Source organism: Stenella coeruleoalba (assembly GCF_951394435.1).
Source record: "Stenella coeruleoalba genome assembly, chromosome: 9".
In the NCBI taxonomy this organism is placed as follows: domain Eukaryota; kingdom Metazoa; phylum Chordata; class Mammalia; order Artiodactyla; family Delphinidae; genus Stenella; species Stenella coeruleoalba.
This window is the reverse complement of record NC_137155.1, coordinates 85555054-85574988: the sequence shown is the minus strand read 5'-3', so window position 1 is coordinate 85574988 and position 19935 is coordinate 85555054. Positions and strand designations below refer to the sequence as shown.

The window sequence follows — 19935 nt, the reverse complement described above, 5'->3', positions numbered from 1 at the left end:
CCATCATGGGTATTAATTTTCTGGCATCTGGGTGCACCTTTGACTTCTTTCTCTTTCATCTCTCGGTCAGTAACAGATGACCAGATTTTCCCATGAAAGCCCGTGCATCTTAGACTCCATCTTTATGGCCAGTATCCTCATCACCTTATGTCCGTGTCTCTCAAACTTGAGCAAGCATCTGAAATCTGGTGGGCTTGTTAGCACACAGATTGCTGGGCCCCTCCCCCCAGGGTTTCTGATGTATAGTTCTGGGGTGAGTCTGAAACATTTGCATTTCTAACAAGTTCCAAGTGATGCTGCTGGGGGATGGGGGGTGGGGGGGGTGGGCAGAGAAAATGAGGCTGTACTTTGAGAACCACTCATTGCTTTACTATTTCCCCATCCAGTTAATCTGCATATCTTTGCCAGATTAGACTTCTTGTAATGCCCCATTTCACTGCATTATTTTTCTTTTTTTTTACCATCTTTATTGGAGTATAATTGCTTTACAATGGTGTGTTAGTTTATGCTTTACAACAAAGTGCATCAGTTATACATGAGTTCCCGTATCTCTTCCCTCTTGCGTCTCCCTTCCTCCCACCCTCCCCATTCCACCCCTCTAAGGCGGTCACAAACCACCGAGCTGATCTCCCTTTGCCATGCGGCTGCTTCCCACTAGCTATCCATCCCACGCTTGGTAGTGTATATATGTCCATGCCCCTCCCCCACCCCGTCACAGCCTCCCCCTCCCCCTCCCCATATCCCCAAGTCCATTCTCTAGCAGGTCTGCATCCTTATTCCTGTCTCACCCCTAGGTTCCTCATGACCTTTTTTTTTTTCTTAGATTCCATATATATGTGTTAGCATACGGTATTTGTTTTTCTCTTTCTGACTTACTTCACTCTATGACAGACTCTAGGTCCATCCACCTCACTACAAATAACTCAATTTCGTTTCTTTTTATGGCTGAGTAATATTCCATTGTATATATGTGCCACATCTTCTTTACTCATTCATCTGTTGATGGACACTTAGGTTGCTTCCATGTCCTGGCTATTGTAAATAGAGCTGCAGTGATCCTTTTTGACCCACCTCCTAGAGAAATGGAAATAAAACCAAAAATAAACAAATGGGACCTAATGAAACTTAAAAGCTTTTGCACAGCAAAGGAAACCATAAACAAGACGAAAAGACAACCCTCAGAATGGGAGAAAATATTTGCAAATGAAGCAACTGATGAAGGATTAATTTCCAAAATTTACATGCAGCTCAATAACAAAAAAACAACCCAATCCAAAAATGGGCAGAAGACCTAAATAGACATTTCTCCAAAGAAGATACACAGATTGCCAACAAACACATGAAAGAATGCTCAACATAATTAATCATTAGAGAAATGCAAATCAAAACTGCAGTGAGGTATCATCTCACACCGGTCAGAATGGCCATCATCAAAAAATCTACAAACAATAAATGCTGGAGAGGGTGTGGAGAAAAGGGAACCCTCTTGCACTGTTGGTGGGAATGTAAATTGATACAGCCACTATGGAGAACAGTAGGGAGCTTCCTTAAAAAACTACAAATAGAACTACTACCATACGACCTAGCAATCCCACTACTGGGCATATACCCTGAGAAAACCATAATTCAAAAAGAGTCATGTACCAAAATGTTCATTATTTTCATTTTTAAACAACTGTCCATGATGCCTATTTCTTAATATTTCTTACCCAAACCCCTGCTTAGTTTTCAAGCCTCCTCACAATTGAGCATAATTTACCCTTCAATTTTTTTTTCTTACAAACAAGCTTTGTTTGATTTCCTTTCCATCTGTCTAACGTACGTCCTTGCTTGTGTCCCTCCTCCTTCATGAAATACTCCATGACTACAGCCCGCCTTTGTAAGTGTCATTAATACTAAACCCTCAAAGTACAATTTTAATAACTCAGACTCTTATCTCCTTAATGGTAGGGACCATATGTCTCCGTCTCTTATAAAGCCTAGCATAGGATTAAGTCAATGTGGATTTACTGCCTAGTGAATTGATTGATTTCCCTAGTTTGTGTATTCCTTGAGGTCACTTGATTTGGGAGAAAATAATTAAACAAACAAAAATAACTTCATATAGTTGACCATAGAATAGAAACCTGAGCTTAAGCATTAAAATAAACCTTATAGCTAGTACAGTAAGCTTATAATGAATACCCATCCTTCTCTCCTTTATAAAAAATATACTGTTGGTAGTGGTGGCTCAATTTTCTGTACAGGAGGGTCCACAGGAACAGAAACCTGGTGGTGGTTGGTGGTGGCGGCAGTGGCGTGGAGAGTTGGGGAGAAGGTGCTTATTTGTCTTGAATTTCTATTTTGAATGGCAGTCCACATTTTTCACTTAGATTATATGCGATTTTGCAGAGTGTGTGCTATGTTTTTTCTAAATCGTCCCTAAGCTACCCAAAAAGTTGGTGACTCATTTCACCTAATGACTGATGTTTGACTCCACAGATCAAACGATTACCACATTTTTATTGAACATCTGCTGTATGCCTAGAAGAGCCTGCACAATATTCCTCCCTCTCCCACCCTGTCCTTCCTTCCCTCTTTATTTTTGCTTTGTCTGTAAAGCCTAGAGGATGTTTTTGTTAGTTTGCAGGGTATTTGACAGACAGTTTTTCCAAATGAGTGGAGTGTCACTTCAGAGGAACAGTTGGCATTATATGTTATCAACGATAGACCCTTTCATTCTTTCACCTTCATGTTATCGGGCTTTTAGGGGAAGTGGAGGCTCAAGCATGAATTCAGTCCCATTTAACACTGCTGTGTAAGGGGACGGCTGTTGGAGATTTTCTAGTTTGGGTTCTCATTTTATAGAGGAGACAGCTTCGGCCTAAAGCAATGATGTGTTTTTGAGCAAAATCACAAAAACGAATTGTGGCAAAACCAGGGCTAGATGGGAACCGCCTTTATTTCCAGCTTGGTCCTCTTTGAATGTCATGAGTCTTTATGGAGAAGCCTTTGAATGCAGCCACACTCAGGACTGTTGGAAAGAAAGAAACAGGTTTGGGTGGTTTTGGTACTTCATTTGGGGTTGGAGATTTAACGCTGTTGAATTGATAGTTTTATCTCCAGTGAACAAAATACATCCATTTGTGAAACAAACAAAAAAATTAAGCTATGCATCAAAAAGCAATATCCAGAGGTAATTATTATTTTTTAATTTAAATTATAGATCTTATTTTCCTAGAGGCTTTGTGAGGTCTTGCAACTATATTATTCAGGATATTAAGACATGAAATACTAGGTGTATCTGATTCTCAATACTGGTTTTATGAATTGTCTACTTAAAAATGTGGAAACTGTAGAATATGAGTGATGAGCTTGTCTGTTGCTATACAGCATCTGCAGTCTGGTATTGATCTTTGTTTTCACATAGAATGTATTGTGGAGCTGGTTTCCACGAGTGCTTGTTGTGAAGCAAACAATCAAATGGACATTATTTGCATATTATGCCATTCAAATTAGATGTTTATGAAGGTATATAAATCCTGATGGAGCAATAATACTACAAAATAAGCCATTAACCTGATACAGTTAATGTTTAGGTTGCCAAACTGTAACACGGTGCCTTCTCATTTGATATTTATGGTTTTGAAACTGCAGTTAAGGATTTTCATTCCAACATTGTCATTAGCTTTAATGTATAAGTGGCCTCAGTTACCCTGCCAGGTATCTAGACAAATGGCATTTTTTTGAAGGCAGTCTTAGGGTACGTTATCCTTAAGGTGATAGTAAATGTTATTGTCAGCTGAATATCATCATACTTAACACACTCTGTGTGTGTGTTTAACTCAGGTTTGTCTGCTAACTAGATGGTGCCACAAATGGATAATGGCAAACTGTTACATGTTTCTTTCTGACCCCTGAGATTTATTCTAGCCATCTTTTGACTCTTCTAATCAAACTCTGTACCTTTTATAAGATAAGGAGCAAGACAAGATTTATCCTGCAACCCACATGCTGTGAGTCATTTACTTCTGATAAACTGTGTGTTGTATTTCATTGATTGCATGGATGCTTCCATTATTATTTTTTAAACAATCAGTGCTTTTTTTGTATTAATGAATTTATTGAAATAATAAGATTAATGGATATTTCTATGGAGCTGAAAATTTAATTTGGCTGTATCTTACGGTATAAGCTTTGGCTCAGCTGTCTCAATCCTGGCAGAGTCCAGTGTTTATCTAAAATCTGCTGCTGGTGCTATGCAATTACATACATTTATTTTCTTCTGAGAGTAGATTTTCATAGTTCTCTTTGGTGTTTTTAAACTAGCATATGAAAATAATAGGGCTTATAAAATTGGACATGGTATGTATCAGTAAATGGTAAAACCAGAAAGAAATGGAATAAAGGAAAAATCCCAAAGGACCTGACATTTTTCTAATAGGCAAGCCATAATTTTCATTAAGTAACTTGCGGAGATTGTTTCAGAAATACTGTAATTGGGGAGGGAATTATACTGTAAGGATTATGCTAGGAAAATGAAAGAAAGGGAAAGTCATAGCGGAAAAAGTTACAAAGGAAATTGGTATGTCCCTTGAGGTCCAGGGAATCCGTGTAAGTCTCCAATCATGGTTGTATTTTCAGTCTTTGTTTTTTTCATAGATGATGAGCCATTCATAAAGTCATTTCGTCTTTTGGAGTCATTTCTGTCCACCATTCAAGGAACTGTCTTAAATATAGTGTCCCATCTTCTCCACCCCTTCCCTCTCTACCCCTCGTTTAACCAGTTTCTGAAAACAGAATTAGGACACTGTCAGGTAACATAGAACACAGGTGAGGTGTAATAAATGTATGCTACACTTTCTCTGAGAATTAAGACCATGGTATTCACAGTTCCTAAGAATACTAAGAATCATGTAGTATAAGGTTAGGAGTTTTTTATTTGATCCTGAAATTAGAAATTAGAGATTCTTAGAATTTCTTAAGAATTTAACTTAAAAATTTAGAATGTGGCTAAGGGGAGCACAAGATTGCTAGGCAGTCAGTAAAGCTGCCTTTGGACTAACCAAAACATTTGTTTAGAATGTTGTTTACTAAAAACGAACAAAAATTTGAGCTGCTTTTAATACAAATATTTCTTATTTTCAATAGTAGTTTCAAATAAAGGGTTTAGGGCCGACTTGCTCTAACCAGGCCATTGTAATGCTTGATTTTTTTCTCACGTGTTTTATGGTTAGTGTTGTATCACCTATAACTAACTGACAAAATGCCAGTCTTTGTGTTCATTGAGAAAAAAAATCGCTTCTGAGAACATTTTAGCAAGTACAGAGTACAAGTGTGTGAAGAAAGCATCCTTTTGTCTTAATACATTTTAAAAGGGAAGTGTGTATGTTATGTGAAAGTTTTAGAACCCTAGTTACTGAGCCGGAACTTGTTTTGCAGGTTTCCGTGGCCAGTCTGATTTATATGGCTTGAAAGTTTCTCATTTTTACTTTTTCTCATTTCACAAACTCTGCCAGTCCTCAAAGATCTACGGGAAACTCACTGTGCTAATAGGCAAAGTTGGCCTTTCTCTGCTTCTTTTAAAGTAGTCCATCCTGAAACACTGACCTTTTAGTTTAATAACAGTTTTATTTGAGAGAATGTTCAGATCCTGAAGCTGAAAAGAGTGTTTTCAGAAAAGCCATTTTGAATATTGGTCTCCAAATGGTATATCTTTTTCCCTTATGCACTTTGGACCAGACCTATCAGAAGAAATATGTTGTTGCTTTCTGTATTCTATTGATTGAAAAACAAATAACTTGAAACTTAGATTTGCTCAAAACCCATTACCACGCTGGTTTATTTTCCTGCCTGGGCTTTGAATTGCTATTTTAGATTTTAAACTCTTTATGCTTGGTCATGTTTTATCTTTTGTTATTTTAAATTCTCCATTATAGCTAAGGTAATTACTTTTTCAGCTGTGACCTTGGACGTGAGACCCAAAAGTTTTGTGTGTTTGTGTGTGTGTGTGTTTCTTTTCCAGAAATAGCTAGGGCATTAGAGAGACAGCTATCCTTTAGTCCCTTGACTGACCAGAAGTGATGTGAGGTAGCTGGTCCCTTGGGCATGTCTTCTTCAGTGGCTTCTGCAGCTTCCCTGACCTTTGCATCTCTTGTGCTTCCTCTTCCCATCTTTCTCCCTCCTCTCTTGGCCTCCCTAGGTGATACCACCATTATCTCCATCTATCAGTATTTACCGCCTCACCCCACGGCAGGTGCCTTGGCAGGCATGAGAGGCAGGAGTGTATATAGAGAAGGAAGACAAGCCTTGAAGCTGCGTTTCCTTCTCTGCAGTCTCTCTTGCATGGCTGCCTTCCCAGCCACCCAGCTGGTCGCCATGTGGTAATGGAGTCCTTACCGTTCCCTTCCAGGTTTATCACATCATCATGAAAAGCTCACTGCTGATTTTGGCTCTTCCCCTGGTAGCAAGCCCTTATGTAAGAGGCATACAGTGCACTACTAAGATATGTTGTATCAGCTCACTTAGAAAACGGATCTCACTGCTTCATGCTTAGACCTGGTATACCAAGGTCTTACCGAAGCCTAGTTTTAATTGAGTGAAATTCAGTTGAATTGTGATTGAGAATTTGATCGAATTTTGCATGAGAAAAATTTTGCTGCAATAATTTGAAGCAATCGGGAATTTGTGTGATTTTACACATGGTCTGACTGTGTGTTGATCCTAACTGGTATGTACACCTCAGAGTATAGTTTGATCAGGTAGTACTAATTGGGTGAAATATTTGTCTCAGTTTTTGCTACTAATAGAGCTACCCGCTGTGAACAACTTGAAAAAATGTGTCACGTTGTTTTGCTTGTTTATAAGAAGGAGATGAAAATGTGAAAATCATCACCTTATAGAGTACATAGCTGAGAACTTCATAGCCAGCTGACACCTATGTAACCTACCCAGTTTTGTTCTTGGGTGAGGAAATCAAAAGTCAGATAGGTTAACTGATTTATCTAAAGTCTAGCTAATAGAAAGACAAAGACTATCCATATCCAGACTCCTTGCTGAGCTCTTACTGTCTGTAATTTCTCTAGTGGGATTTGTATTATTTTGAACGTTTAATGCTGAAAAAAAAAAGTCTTAAGATTTGCCTGAATCAAACAATTCCCTGTTCTAGTTTTAATTCATTAATTTCGTGTGACCACTAATCTACTTCCTTTGTCTACAGATTTGCCCTTTCTAGACATTTCATATCAGTGGGCACATACAATATGTGACCTTTTGTGTCTGGCTTCTTTCACTTAGCACAATGTTTTCAAGATTCATCCATGTTGTAGCATGTATTAGTACTTCATAACTATTTATGGCTGAACCAATATCACACTGAATGGATATACTACATTTTGTTTATCCCTTCATCAGTTGATTAGCATTTAGGTTGTCTCCACTGTTGGGATATTGTGAATAATGCTGTGATAATATTCATGTTCAAGTTTCTGTGTAGACATATTTTCAGTTCTCTTGGATGTATACAGTACGTAACAGTGGAATTGCTGGATAATTTGGTAACTATGTTCAGCATTTTGAGAAACTGCCTCACTATTTTTATAGTGACTGCATCATTTTACATTCCCACTAGCAATGCATGAAGGTTTCAATTTCTCCACATTCTCACCAGCACTTTTTATTGTCCTTTGGATTATAGTGGGTTTGAATTGGTAAGTCATTGTGGTTTTGGTTTGCATTTCCCTAATGATGAATGCTGTTGAGTGACTTTTCATGCAGTTATTGGCCATTTGAATATCTTCTTTAGGGAAATGCCTATTTATGTCCTTTGCCCATTTTTAATTTTGTTGTCATTTTATTGTTCTGTTCAGTTGTTCTGTTGTAAGAATTCTTTGTATATTCCGGATACAAGCCACTTGTCAGCTATATGATTTGCCAGTATTTTCTCACATTCTGTGGGTTGTCTTTTCACCTTCTTGATAATGTCCTTTGATGTTGTTGTTTTCTGATAGTCCACAAATAAGAGAAGACATCCTTAGACCTTTCATATATCTTCTTTGTTATTGCCCAGTGTCAGCTAAATTTTAAAGTTTTTGCATATCTTGTTGTAATTAATTTTTTGCATATTCCGTAAGGCAAGGTGCTTATAATGCAAGATTATCAAATAAAATGTCATTGAAGAGCAGAGAGTACTGTCTAGTTTCCATCTAGTAGGCTCAACCAGTTGAAATACTTGTTAGGTCCTGTGTGTATTCCTAGATCTTAAGTGTTTCTGGTGCTTTCTTGGTCATAATTTTGGGTAGTGGGTTTTGGGTACTGAAGAGGAAAGAGTCCTTGCTTATTTCTTATGGAAAGCTCTTAAAAGAGTATGTAAAATTTGTCTATTTTATTTGCTATCATAGCTGTAAGAATCTTACAAAACATATTGTACAAAATCTTCTAATTGGAAAGACCAGATGTTTCAGATCAAGTCATTAGTTATTTAGAAAGCTCCAGCCGTGTTCTCAGCACTGTTCTGTCTCTCTCTCCAATTGTTGGCACTTGAATTTGAATGACGTTTTCCAAAAAATATGGGTTTAAATATGAGTCATAAATTCCCTTTTTTGTAAATCATGGAAAAATGAATGTAACTACAAATGATTTTCTTTCTCTAATAAGTGATTTTTTAAAATGTTTAATTATCAAAGTAGGAATGTTTTGGTGTCATTTTCCTCTCTGAAGTCCCTTCCTTACACCCTCTCCTCCCCCTCTATGCAGTTGTCAGACTTTAATGGTAGGACATCATTTTAAAGAATTTGTACTTAATGGCTCAGTCCCACTGGGCAGTAAGCAGCTCCTTGAGTTTATTATAACTTCTGGCAGGTGTGGAGATTTCTAGGTCACCAGGGAACTCTTGATTAAATTACTCCTGAAGTGCACTAATTGGTCTTTTCCACCCTGCTTAGGTGGTTCCAAGGAGACACTGACCAGCTGGCAAAACTTTGCCTATTAAGATCTAGTCTCAGCTTTGTCTTCCTGAGTATTCTGATGCTTTTGTTTAAAGAAGTCACTTATTTTATCTCCTTCCCCTCTTTATTGATTTTAGTTTCTGATGAAGAATTGAAAAGAAGAGTGGCTGAGGAGCTGGCACTGGAGGAGGCCAAGAAAGAATCTGAAAATCAGAAACGGTGAGCTTCATGGTGTTTGAGACAGATTTTGGCAGACTTGTCATATTTATGAAATATTTCTGGAGAGGAATGATTATAATAAGACTCGTCATTTGTATTTGGCTGAACATGTATGAACGTGGCTGGTTTTGGTTTTGGATTGTGCTTGTTAAAGCCCTAGGTTATCCCCTTCCCAAACTCAATTGTAAATGACCATTTTATTTCTTGTGTACTTCTTAGTTGCATGAATAATTGAGCCCTGTTTTTTCAATATGTGAGAAGTAGTTCTTGAGGATTCTCCTGGCACTTCTCAGGCTAGGTTCTTTTAATGAATATAATTTATGATTGAAAATTACATCGTCTACTATGGGTATTAAGGTTAACAATATTGTAGCTAATAATGAATGTTATATGTTATAGATAGTACCCATGTTAATAAGTAGCACTGATTAGTAGTATGCTCACTTAAAAAAGTCAAAGATGTTACAGATAAGTGTAAGGTTGAAAAAACAAAATCCTCTGTAATTTCATCCTACAGAGATAACCACTCTTGAACATTTCATTCCTCTAGATTTTTTTGTATACATCTATATTATTGTTGTCATTATTACTACTTCTAACAACAGCTGCTAAAAGAATGTTCACTGAAATGTTTTTGTAATAGAAAACTGGAAGCAATCCAGATGCCCATCATGGAGGGCTGCATGAGTGAATTATGGTACACGGAATTTTATTACAGTGGAATATTAGACAGTCAAGTAGATCTTATGTGCTGATTCAAAAAGATGTTGAAAGGCTGTAAACTGAAAAGAAAGCAATATTCAAAACAAAATAGTTAATTTTTTTTTTGGTAAAAGTACTACTTTTTAAAGACTTAAAGTATATACTTACTCATAGAAATATGTGGATACATTTTAATCCAAGATAGAGTCAAGTGCTTCCCATCTGTGCTATTTCTGAAATTTCCGTATAGCAAAAAGCATTATTATTACATGATTATGCAAATATCTTTCACATGCACAATGACTACTACCAGTAGATGGTTTGTAAGATTGTGTGTGTGTGTGTGTGTGTGTGTGTGTGTGTGTGTGTGTTTTGGGCTGCTTCACTAGTTTGCTTGAGAGGGCTAATGTAAGGAATATTTGAATTGGAGTCTCATCTTCACTTGGCTATAGGGGCTTCAGTGTATAATTTAACCTCTTTGGGCCTTAAATATTTCATCTCTAAAGTGAGGGTTTATGAAATGTTCTCTAACATTTCTTCTCTTTGACGAAGTGCTAAATAAGCTAGGTCCGATTTGCCTGAAACGTGTAGAACAGGACATGAGTTTTACTGTACATTAAGACCACCATTTTTCTCAGGAAAGAGAGAAGGCTCGTGGCTTAGGGTTTTAAAAATCAAGATGTAGTTAGTACTGCTAAAAGTGTCTACGCATATTTCAATAGTTTCCCACGCAGCACTTCATAATTATTTAATTGGGGTTAGGTTGATGGAGTATATAATTAGATAGTGAAGTTAAAATATTCAAAAAAACTGAGACCATTTTCATTAAGAAGCAGAGAAAATCAATGTGTTATGGTAGAATTCCTTGTCTTTGAAATTTTATTACTTTTAATTGAATTTTATTTTAATAAGGAGTTTTTGGTTAGACCTTCATATTTACTTTGCTTATTATATTTCACATAGGAATTTTTTGTCTTCCTTTCTTCCCCTATGGTACAGGCTTTTGTTACAGTAATTCTCACTGTGGTGGGGTATTTTTTTCCCCCTCCATGACTTAGCTCCCATTTGTTCTCCTGTTCTATGAAAGGTAAAGGGCAGATGAGATGGATACAAGGTGCCAGTGAGGGCTGATTTCATCTCTCATGTGGACTGGGGTTGGCAGCCTAGCTGTAACCTGGGACAAATGACTACTGATAAAGAATTTATTTTCTGTCACTTTTAAGGGGAGCAGAGGGTTGTACAGCCTTTTTTTATTGTTTTCTCTTTAAAAAAAATGTTTTGTTTGAAGCCTTCTTCATGCAAACTTCCAGCTGTCAAATCTTGGCAAAAAGTGTGTGTTTATCTGTATGATAGTTCTTAGAAGAATCAATAGCTATGTTTTTTCTTTTTTCAACCAGAGAAGAAACTTCAGAAAAAGCATTAAAAAGGTTTTCTGTGCCGTCTTTTAAAAGCAACTTTTTGGAGAAACAAAGCATTTATAGATAATTGTATCTGTTGCCTTAATTGAGTAAAGCCTTGGAAGCAGTTTTAGAAGATGGTTCCTTGTGTCCTGGACTGTCAGTGGTATATGCCTGGCTTTCCAAGTCTTCTCTTTTCACTCCAGATGTACCCATAACTGTAGTTGAGTTCCTAAGCCCTTAAGATTGGGGCATAGGCACATGAAAGTGTAAGGGATCCAACGTATGCAGAAAGGACTTTGGAAATTATTTCCATTGTGATATTTTTCTTTATAGGATAGTTATAATTTTTAACCTTTTTATTATGGACACTTTAAAACACCTTCAAAAACAGAAGGGTACAGTGAATCCCCATGACACTGTTACAACAATTCTTGTTTCATCTGTACCCCATTCACTCCACCTATATGGTGAATGGTAAAGGAGAAGCACCAACATTTTTAATAGGTTGGTGAATTTCATGGCAGGGAAATACTCTGAAATATTTTCTGTCAGCCTAGCTTAATAAGGACCTTGTTTCAGTTAGGTTTTCTTGGTTGAAAGACTGGAACTTAACTCTGGCCGACTTGGGAAGCAAGGAAATTTTTAGAAGAATATTAGATAGTTGAAAGGACTCAAAAGGAAGACTAGAGAACCACTAGGTAGGGAAGAACTGGGTAGTACTTAAAACTTTACACAGTGAGGAAGAAGTAATTCTCCAGGATGACGGTTCCATGATAAAGGGGAAAGGATGGTGGGTGGCTGAATTTCATTGAATTGAAGATGCCATCGATTTCTAAGAAGCATTGTATTTGACGTACCACTAAGAAAAAAATTGCTGCAGATAATAACCCAGTAGTTTACATCTTAGAATTTTTTTTATTGAAAGAGCTCATTAAGACTGACTTTGAATTTCTAAAAACCTATCACTTGTATGTTCATAAAAAGGAAAATGTAAGTGAAATAAATAGGTTAAGGCATGTCAGCTAGGGGAGATTTTGGTTTCCAGGGGACACATGAAAATGTCTGGAGACGTTTTTTGGCTGTCACAACTAGTTAGGTCTTACTGGCATCTAGTGGGTAGAGGCCAGGGATACTGCTAAACATTCTGTAATGCACAGGATACCCCCCACCCCCAAAAAAAGACAAACCTTACAAAAAAACAAAGAATTATCTGGGCCAGAATGTCAGTAGTGCTGATAGTGAGAAACCCAAGGTTAAGGGACTCAAAACCTGTTCATGTTGGTTCTAATTCTTCTAAATTGTTCTGTGACTCAGGGTCTTGATGTGTTTGTTTTTCCACACGGTATCATATTCTGTGCCATCAAAACCTTGATGACACAGCATTCTGCTGTTGTACCTGGGATTTTTCCAGACTGCTGACTGGAAAAAGTTTTGCAAATTTTGATGCTTATGTGCAGGCTATGCCAACTATTCAGGATCAGGCTGGCAGACTGCAAGTGTGAGGTGCTTTCAGGCATGTGGAAACGTGGGCAGATAGGGTCCTAGAACTGTATTTTGTCAGTACAGTCTGTACATACTCTGGACCATAACCTCTGTTAGGTTGGAAATGATTTTTTTTTTTTAAATTGGGGTATAGTTGTTTTACAACGTTGTATTAGTTTCTGCTGTACAGCAAAGTGGAGTTCCCTGTGCTATACAGCAGGTTCTCATTAGTTATCTATTTTATACATATTAGTTAGTGTATATATGTCAATCCCAATCTTCCAATTCATCCCGCCCCCACTTCCTCCTTTGGTGTCCATACATTTGTTCTCTATGTCTGTGTCTCTGTTTCTGCCTTGCATACCGGTTCATCTGTACCATTTTTCTAGATTCCACATATATGTGTTAATATACAATATTTGTTTTTCTCCTTCTGACTTCGCTCTGTATGACAGTCTCTAGGTTCATCCATGTCTCTGCAGATGACCCAATATCATGGTTTATGGTTGAGTAATATTTTATGGTTGAGTAATATTCTTTTTCCTTTTTATGGTTGAGTAATATTTTTTTGGTTGAGTAATATTCCTTTTTATGGTTGAGTAATATTCCGTTGTATATATGTACCACATCTTCTTTATCCATTTGTCTGTTGATGGACATTTAGGTTGAGTAATATTTTTTATGGTTTTTATGGTTGAGTAATATTTTTATGGTTGAGTAATATTCCGTTGTATATATGTACCACATCTTCTTTATCCATTTGTCTGTTGATGGACATTTAGGTTGCTTCCCCGACCTGGCTATTGTAAGTAGTGCTGCAGTGAACGTTGGGGTGCATGTGTCTTTTGAGTTACGTTTTTCTCTGGGTATATGCCCAGTAGGATCGCTGGATCTTACGGTAATTCTATTTTTAGTTTTTTAAGGAACCGCTATACTGTTCTCCATAGTGGCTCTATCAATTTACATTTCCACCAATAGTGCAGGAGGGTTTCCTTTTCTCCACATCCTCTCCAGCATTTATTGTTTGTAGATTTTTCAATGATGGCCATTCTGATCAGTGTGAGGTGATACCTCATTGTAGTTTTGATTTGCATTTCTCTAATAATTAGTGATGTTGAGCAGCTTTTCATATGCCTCTTGGCCATCTGGATGTCTTCTTTGGAGAAATGTCCATTTAGGTCTTCTGCCCATTTTTTTTTTTTTTTGCTGTACACGGGTCTCTCACTGTTGTGGCCTCTCCCGTTGCGGAGCACAGGCTCCAGGCACACAAGCTCAGCGACCATGGCTCACGGGCCCAGCCGCTCCGCGGCATGTGGGATCTTCCTGGACTGGGGCACGAACCCGCGTCCCCTGCATCGGCAGACGGACTCTCAACCACTGCGCCACCAGGGGAGCCCCTGCCCATTTTTTGATTGGGTTTTTTTTTTTGTAATTTTTTTTTTTTTTTTGTAATATTGAGCTGCATGAGCTGTTTGTATATTTTGGAGATTAATCCTTTGTCTGTTGATTCATTTGCAAATATTTTCTCCCATTCTGAGGGTTGTCTTTTTGTCTTGTTTATGGTTTCCTTTGCTGTGCAGAAGCTTTTAATTTTCATTAGGTCCCATTTGTTTCCTTTTGTTTTTATTTCCATTACTCTAGAAGGTGGGTCAAAAAGGATCTTGTTGTGATTTATGTCAGAGTGTTCTTCCTATGTTTTCCTCTAAGAGTTTTATAGTGTCTGGCCTTACATTTAGATCTTTAATCCATTTTGAGTTTATTTCTGTGTATGGTGTTAGGGAGTGTTCTAATTTCATTCTTTTACATCTAGCTGTCTGGTTTTCCCAGCTCCACTTATTGAAGAGACTGTCCTTTCTCCATTGTATATCTTTGCCTCCTTTGTCATAGATTAGTTGATCATAGGTGCGTGGGTTTATCTCTGGGCTTTCTATTCTGTTCCACTGATATATATTTCTGTTTTTGTGCCAGTACCATACTGTCTTGATTACTGTAGCTTTGTAGTATAGTCTGAAGTCAGGGAGTCTGATTCCTCCAGCTCCGTTTTTTTTTTTTCCCCTGCAAGATTTCTTTGGCTCTTCAGGGTCTTTTGTGTCTCCGTACAAATTTTAAGATTTTTTGTACTAGTTCTGTGAAAAATGCCATTGGTAATTTGATAGGAATTGCATTGAATCTGTAGGTTGCATTGGGTAGTATAGTCATTTTCACAATATTGATTCTTCCAGTTCAAGAACATGGTATATCCCTCCATCTGTTTGTGTCATCTTTGATTCCTTTCATTAGTGTCTTACAGTTTTCTGAGTACAGGTCTTTTACCTCCTTAGGTAGGTTTATTCCTAGGTATTTTATTCTTTTTGTTGCAATGGTGAATAAGATTATTTCCTTAATTTCTCTTTCTGATCTTTCATTGTTAGTGTATCGGAGTGCAAGTGATTTCTGTGCATTAATTTTGTATCCTGCAACTTTACCAAATTCATCAATTAGCTCTAGTAGTGTTCTGGTGGCATCATTAGGATTTTCTATGTATAGTATCATGTCATCTGCAAACAGTGACAGTTTTACTTCTTTTGCAGTTTGTATTCCTTTTATTTCTTTTTTTTTAAAAAATAAATTTATTTTTATTTATTTATTTTTGGCTGCATTGGGTCTACGTTGCTGCACGCAGGCCTTCTCTGGTTGTGGCGAGTGGGGGCTACTCTTTGTTGTGGTGTGCGGGCTTCTCATTGTGGTTGCTTTTCTTGTTGCAGAGCACAGGCTCTAGGTGTGCGGGCTTCAGTAGTTGTGGCTTGCGGGCTCTAGAGCACAGGCTCAGTAGTTGTGGCGCACGGGCTTAGTTGCTCCGCGGCATGTGGAATCTTTCCGGACTAGAGCTCAAACCTGTGTCCCCTGCATTGGCAGGCTAATTCTTAACCACTGCACCACCAGGGAAGTACCCTTTTATTTCTTTTTCTTCTCTGATTGCTGTGACTAGGACTTGCAATAGGACTTGGAAAAGTATGTTGAATAATAGTGGCAAGAGTGAACATCCTTGTCTTGTTCCTGATCTTAGAGGAAATGCTTTCAGTTTTTCACCATTGAGAATGATGTTTGCTGTGGGTTTGTCATATACCGCTTTTATTATGTTGAGGTAGCTTCCTTCTGTGCCCACTTTCTGGATAGTTTTTATCATAAATGGGTGTTGAATTCTGTCAAAAGCTTTTTCTGCATCTGTTGAGATGATCATGTGGTTTTTATTTCTTCAGTTTAATATGGTATATCACATTGATTGATTTGCATATATTGAAGAATCTTTGCATCCCTGGGATAAATCCCACTTGATCATGGTGTCTGATCCTTTTAATGTGCTGTTGGATTCTGTTTGCTAGTATTTTGTTGAGGATTTTTGCGTCTGTATTCATCAGGGATGTTGGTCTGTAATTTTCTTTTTTTGTAGTGTTTTTGTCTGGTTTTGGTATCAGGGTGATGGTGGCCTCATAGAATGAGTTTGGGAGTGTTCCTTTCTCTGCGGTTTTTGGGAAGAGTTTGAGAAGGATGGGTGTTAGCTCTTCTGTAAATGTTTGATAGAATTCACCTGTGAAGCCATCTGGTCCTGGGCTTTTGTTTGTTGGAAGATTTTTAATCACAGTTTCAATTTCATTACTTGTGATTGGTCTGTTCATATTTTCTATTTCTTCCTGGTTCAGTGTTGGAAGGTTCTGTCTTTCTAAGAATTTGTCCATTTCTTCCGTGTTCTTCATTTTATTGGCATAGAGTTTCTTGTAGTAGTCTCTCATGATCCTTTGTATCTCTGCAGTGTCTGTTGTAACTTCTCCTTTTTCATTTCTAATTTTATTGATTTGAGTCCTCTCCCTCTTTTTCTTGATGAGTCTGGCTAAAGGTTTATCAATTTTGTTTATCTTCTCAAAGAAACAGCTTTTAGTTTTATTGATCTTTGCTCTTGTTTTCTTTGTTTCTATTTCATTTATTTCTGCTCTGATATTTATGATTTCTTTCTTTCTACTAACTTTGGGTTTTTTTTGTTTCTTTCTCTAGGTCCTTTAGGTGTAAGGTTAGATTGTTCATTTGAGATTTTTCTTGCTTCTTGAGGTAGGATTGTATTGGTTTAAACTTCCTTCTTAGAACTGCTTTAGCTGCATCCCATAGGTTTTGGGTCATTGTGTTTTCATCGTCATTTGTCTCTAGGTATTTTTTGATTTCCCCTTTGATTTCTTCAGTGATCTCTTGGTTATTTAGTAGCATATTGTTTAGCCTCCATGTGTTTGTTTTTTACAATTTTTTTCCTGTAATTGATTTCTAATCTCATAACATTGTGGTCGGAAAAGATGCTTGATATGATTTCAGTTTTCTTAAATTTACCAAGGTTTGATTTGTGACCTGAGATGTGATCTGTCCTGGAGAATGGTCCATGTGCACTTGAGAAGTAAGTGTATTCTTCCACTTTCAGGTGGAATGTCCTGTAAATAAAAATTAAATCTGTTTGGTCTATTGTGTCATTTAAAGCTTGTGTTTCCTTATTTATTTTCTCTGGATAATCTGTCCATTGTTGTAAGTGGGGTGTTAAAGTCCCCCAGTATTATTGTGTTACTGTCAATTTCCCCTTTTATGGCTGTTAGCATTTGCCTTATGTATTGAGGTGCTCCTATGTTGGGTGCATAAATATTTTCAATTGTTATGTTTTCTTCTTGGATTGATCCCTCGATCATTATGTAGTGTCCTTCCTTATCTCTTGTAACAGTCTTTATTTTAAAGTCTATTTTATCTGATATGAGTATTGCTACTCCAGCTTTCTTTTGATTCCCATTTGCATGGAATATCTTTTTCCATCCCCTCACTTTCAGTCTGTATGTGTCCCTTGGTCTGAAGTTGGTCTCTTGTAGACAACATATATATGGGTCTTGTTTTTGTATCCATTCAGCAAGTCATTGTCTTTTGGTTGGAGTATTTAATCCAGTCACATTTAGGGTAATTATCTGGAAATGATTTCTTGAGTGTCTGCCTCATCGCCTACCTAATTCAGAAATCCTTTTATGGCATCTCTGACTGGTCATGCCACACACATTAGAACCCATTCAGAAATCATTTAAACTGAAGATACTTTATTAGGCCATTTAGAATTTACCTGAACTCCTTTAAGTTTCCACTTCTTTATTTTTCATTTATTTTTTAAATTGAAGTATAGTTGATTTACAATGTTGTCTTAATTTATGCTGTACAGCAAAGTGATTCAGTTATACATATAAACATTCTTTTTTATATTATTTTCCATTATGGTTTATCACAGGATATTGAATATAGTTCCCTGTGCTGTATAGTAGGACGTTGTTGTGTATCCAAGTTTCCACTTCTTTAAAACTAATACGCAGATGTGGCCTAATAAAAGTTGCTTTCGAGGAGGAGGTTTCTACCAGGGCCACAGCGATGCCATAGTTAATTTTAAGCACTATGACTATATATGTTATATTCTCATTTCTAAAAAACATTTACACATGGAATCTCAATTCAATTTATCTTAGATCTTATTCTGTTTTATGAGAATCTTGAGTGATTTGATGCCTTCCAGAATCACTGACATAAAGTTAGTACACACACTAAAATTGTTGGATCTAATTTGGAATCGTAGGTTTGCTTATCACAACATATAATGGATGGAATAGTTGTTTGGTGTATTGAGAGTCAAGAGCAAACTAAATGCTCGTGTTAACAGTCTGTTTTTGCTGTGATACTCTGTTGTGTGTTTTGGATTATAGCTGACCATAATGTGTTACAATTATAGCTGGCCAGTATAGCAAGGATGTAATATGCTACAGTTTGAGTATAGACTTTTAAAATGTGATTTACTTCTCTCCTGTGCCCTACCTCCAAAAGTCAGTCTCTGACAGCAAGAAAAATGTGACTACTTCTGACCTCTGACCTTTGGCATTTGAATTTCACCTCTATAGCTATAAAGGCAAGTGAAAGTTGCCTCCATTTTAATAACCTTTTTCAGGAAGCCAGGAAGAAAGGGAATAGTTACTTGATGTTGTAACTAGCTGTACATCAACCAAGATTACTTGCTTGCTGTTTTTAGGTGGATGTTAGTTGAGATTTTACCCCATTTTTAATTACTTGAACAATTACATTAGATTTGTGAGACGCAAAATAATTTGGTTTAATCAATTAGTCATAAATTTTATCAGCTGTGTGGTTAAGTTAGAGTATAGCACAGTCCATTTATTTTTCCATTTATCACATCAAATAAGAACTTATATCATCAGATGAAGGCTTAAAACTTGTTTGTATCAATACTTCTTAGTTTCTCATAGTAAAGGTGAAATTCGTAGGGCTGGTGTCTTCTGTTTAAATCCACTATATATAATAATTCATTTTAATTTTATTTTTTGATATTATTTGCCTTTGGAGGAAAAAGCTGAAAAAGGAAGGAGGAAAGAATCCAATATAAAAAAACAGTGTTTGGGGGGCCTAGTGTCACATTGAAAATACACAATGTAAGAAATCATCTACCTAGTGTGGCATCTTTCACATGGTAAACTCTCACAAATATTTGTTCAGTTGAATGATTGAATGAATCATTCGTACTGGAAAATCTTGACATTCTCCTGGGAAGGGCAGTCTACTCTGTATACATATGCATATACATTTCACATTATGTTAAAAACAAAAAAACTGTGCTTTTAAAAATCAGACATTAACCAAGGACTATAGGTACTAGAGACTTGTTATAAATCTTTGTTTCAAATTAGTGTAGTGTTAAACGTTGTTTTCTAGTCATCGACACATATTACACAGTTGTTATGAAATTACATACCTTCAACCTGCAAGTCATCTCTAGGTATATAGTAATTAAAAAAAAATACCAACTTTCAGGGAACAAGTTCTGTTGATCCACTAATATTTATCAGTGGCTTTAATCATAAAAATGTAGTTTTTAAGTGACCTTAAAGATCAGTTAGCAGTCAGTATTTTCTCATGGTCCTCACAACTGTCACAGGCAATGAATCTCACTTCTAATTTACAAATATTTGCAAAGAAGGTGATTACAGAAGTTTGTACCCTGCTGTGTTGTGAGCAGATTCCCCAGGGTCTGGCTCCAGTAGGCGCAATGGATGGTTGATTGGCATTATCTGGAAAATATTTATGTGCTCTGACATTTAAGAGATCCTTCTGTAGTATAAAAATCCCAATATATTAGATTAATTATTTGATTAACCTCA

General features: G+C 36.9%; 1 protein-coding gene across 7 annotated transcripts in view; it reads left to right on the top strand.

Moving 5' to 3' along the window:
* CHCHD3 (coiled-coil-helix-coiled-coil-helix domain containing 3) overlaps positions 1 to 19935 on the top strand; it is a 538892-nt gene that overhangs the window by 49041 nt on the left and 469916 nt on the right. For all 7 annotated transcript variants that reach the window (XR_013829655.1, XM_079931113.1, XM_079931114.1 and 4 more), the window contains exon 3: positions 9062 to 9143. Coding sequence is in view for 6 of the 7 variants with exons in the window: in XM_079931113.1 (XP_079787239.1) it covers positions 9062 to 9143 (82 nt within the window). In the remaining variant the exon portion in view is untranslated. The remainder of the gene's footprint in view (positions 1 to 9061; positions 9144 to 19935) is intronic.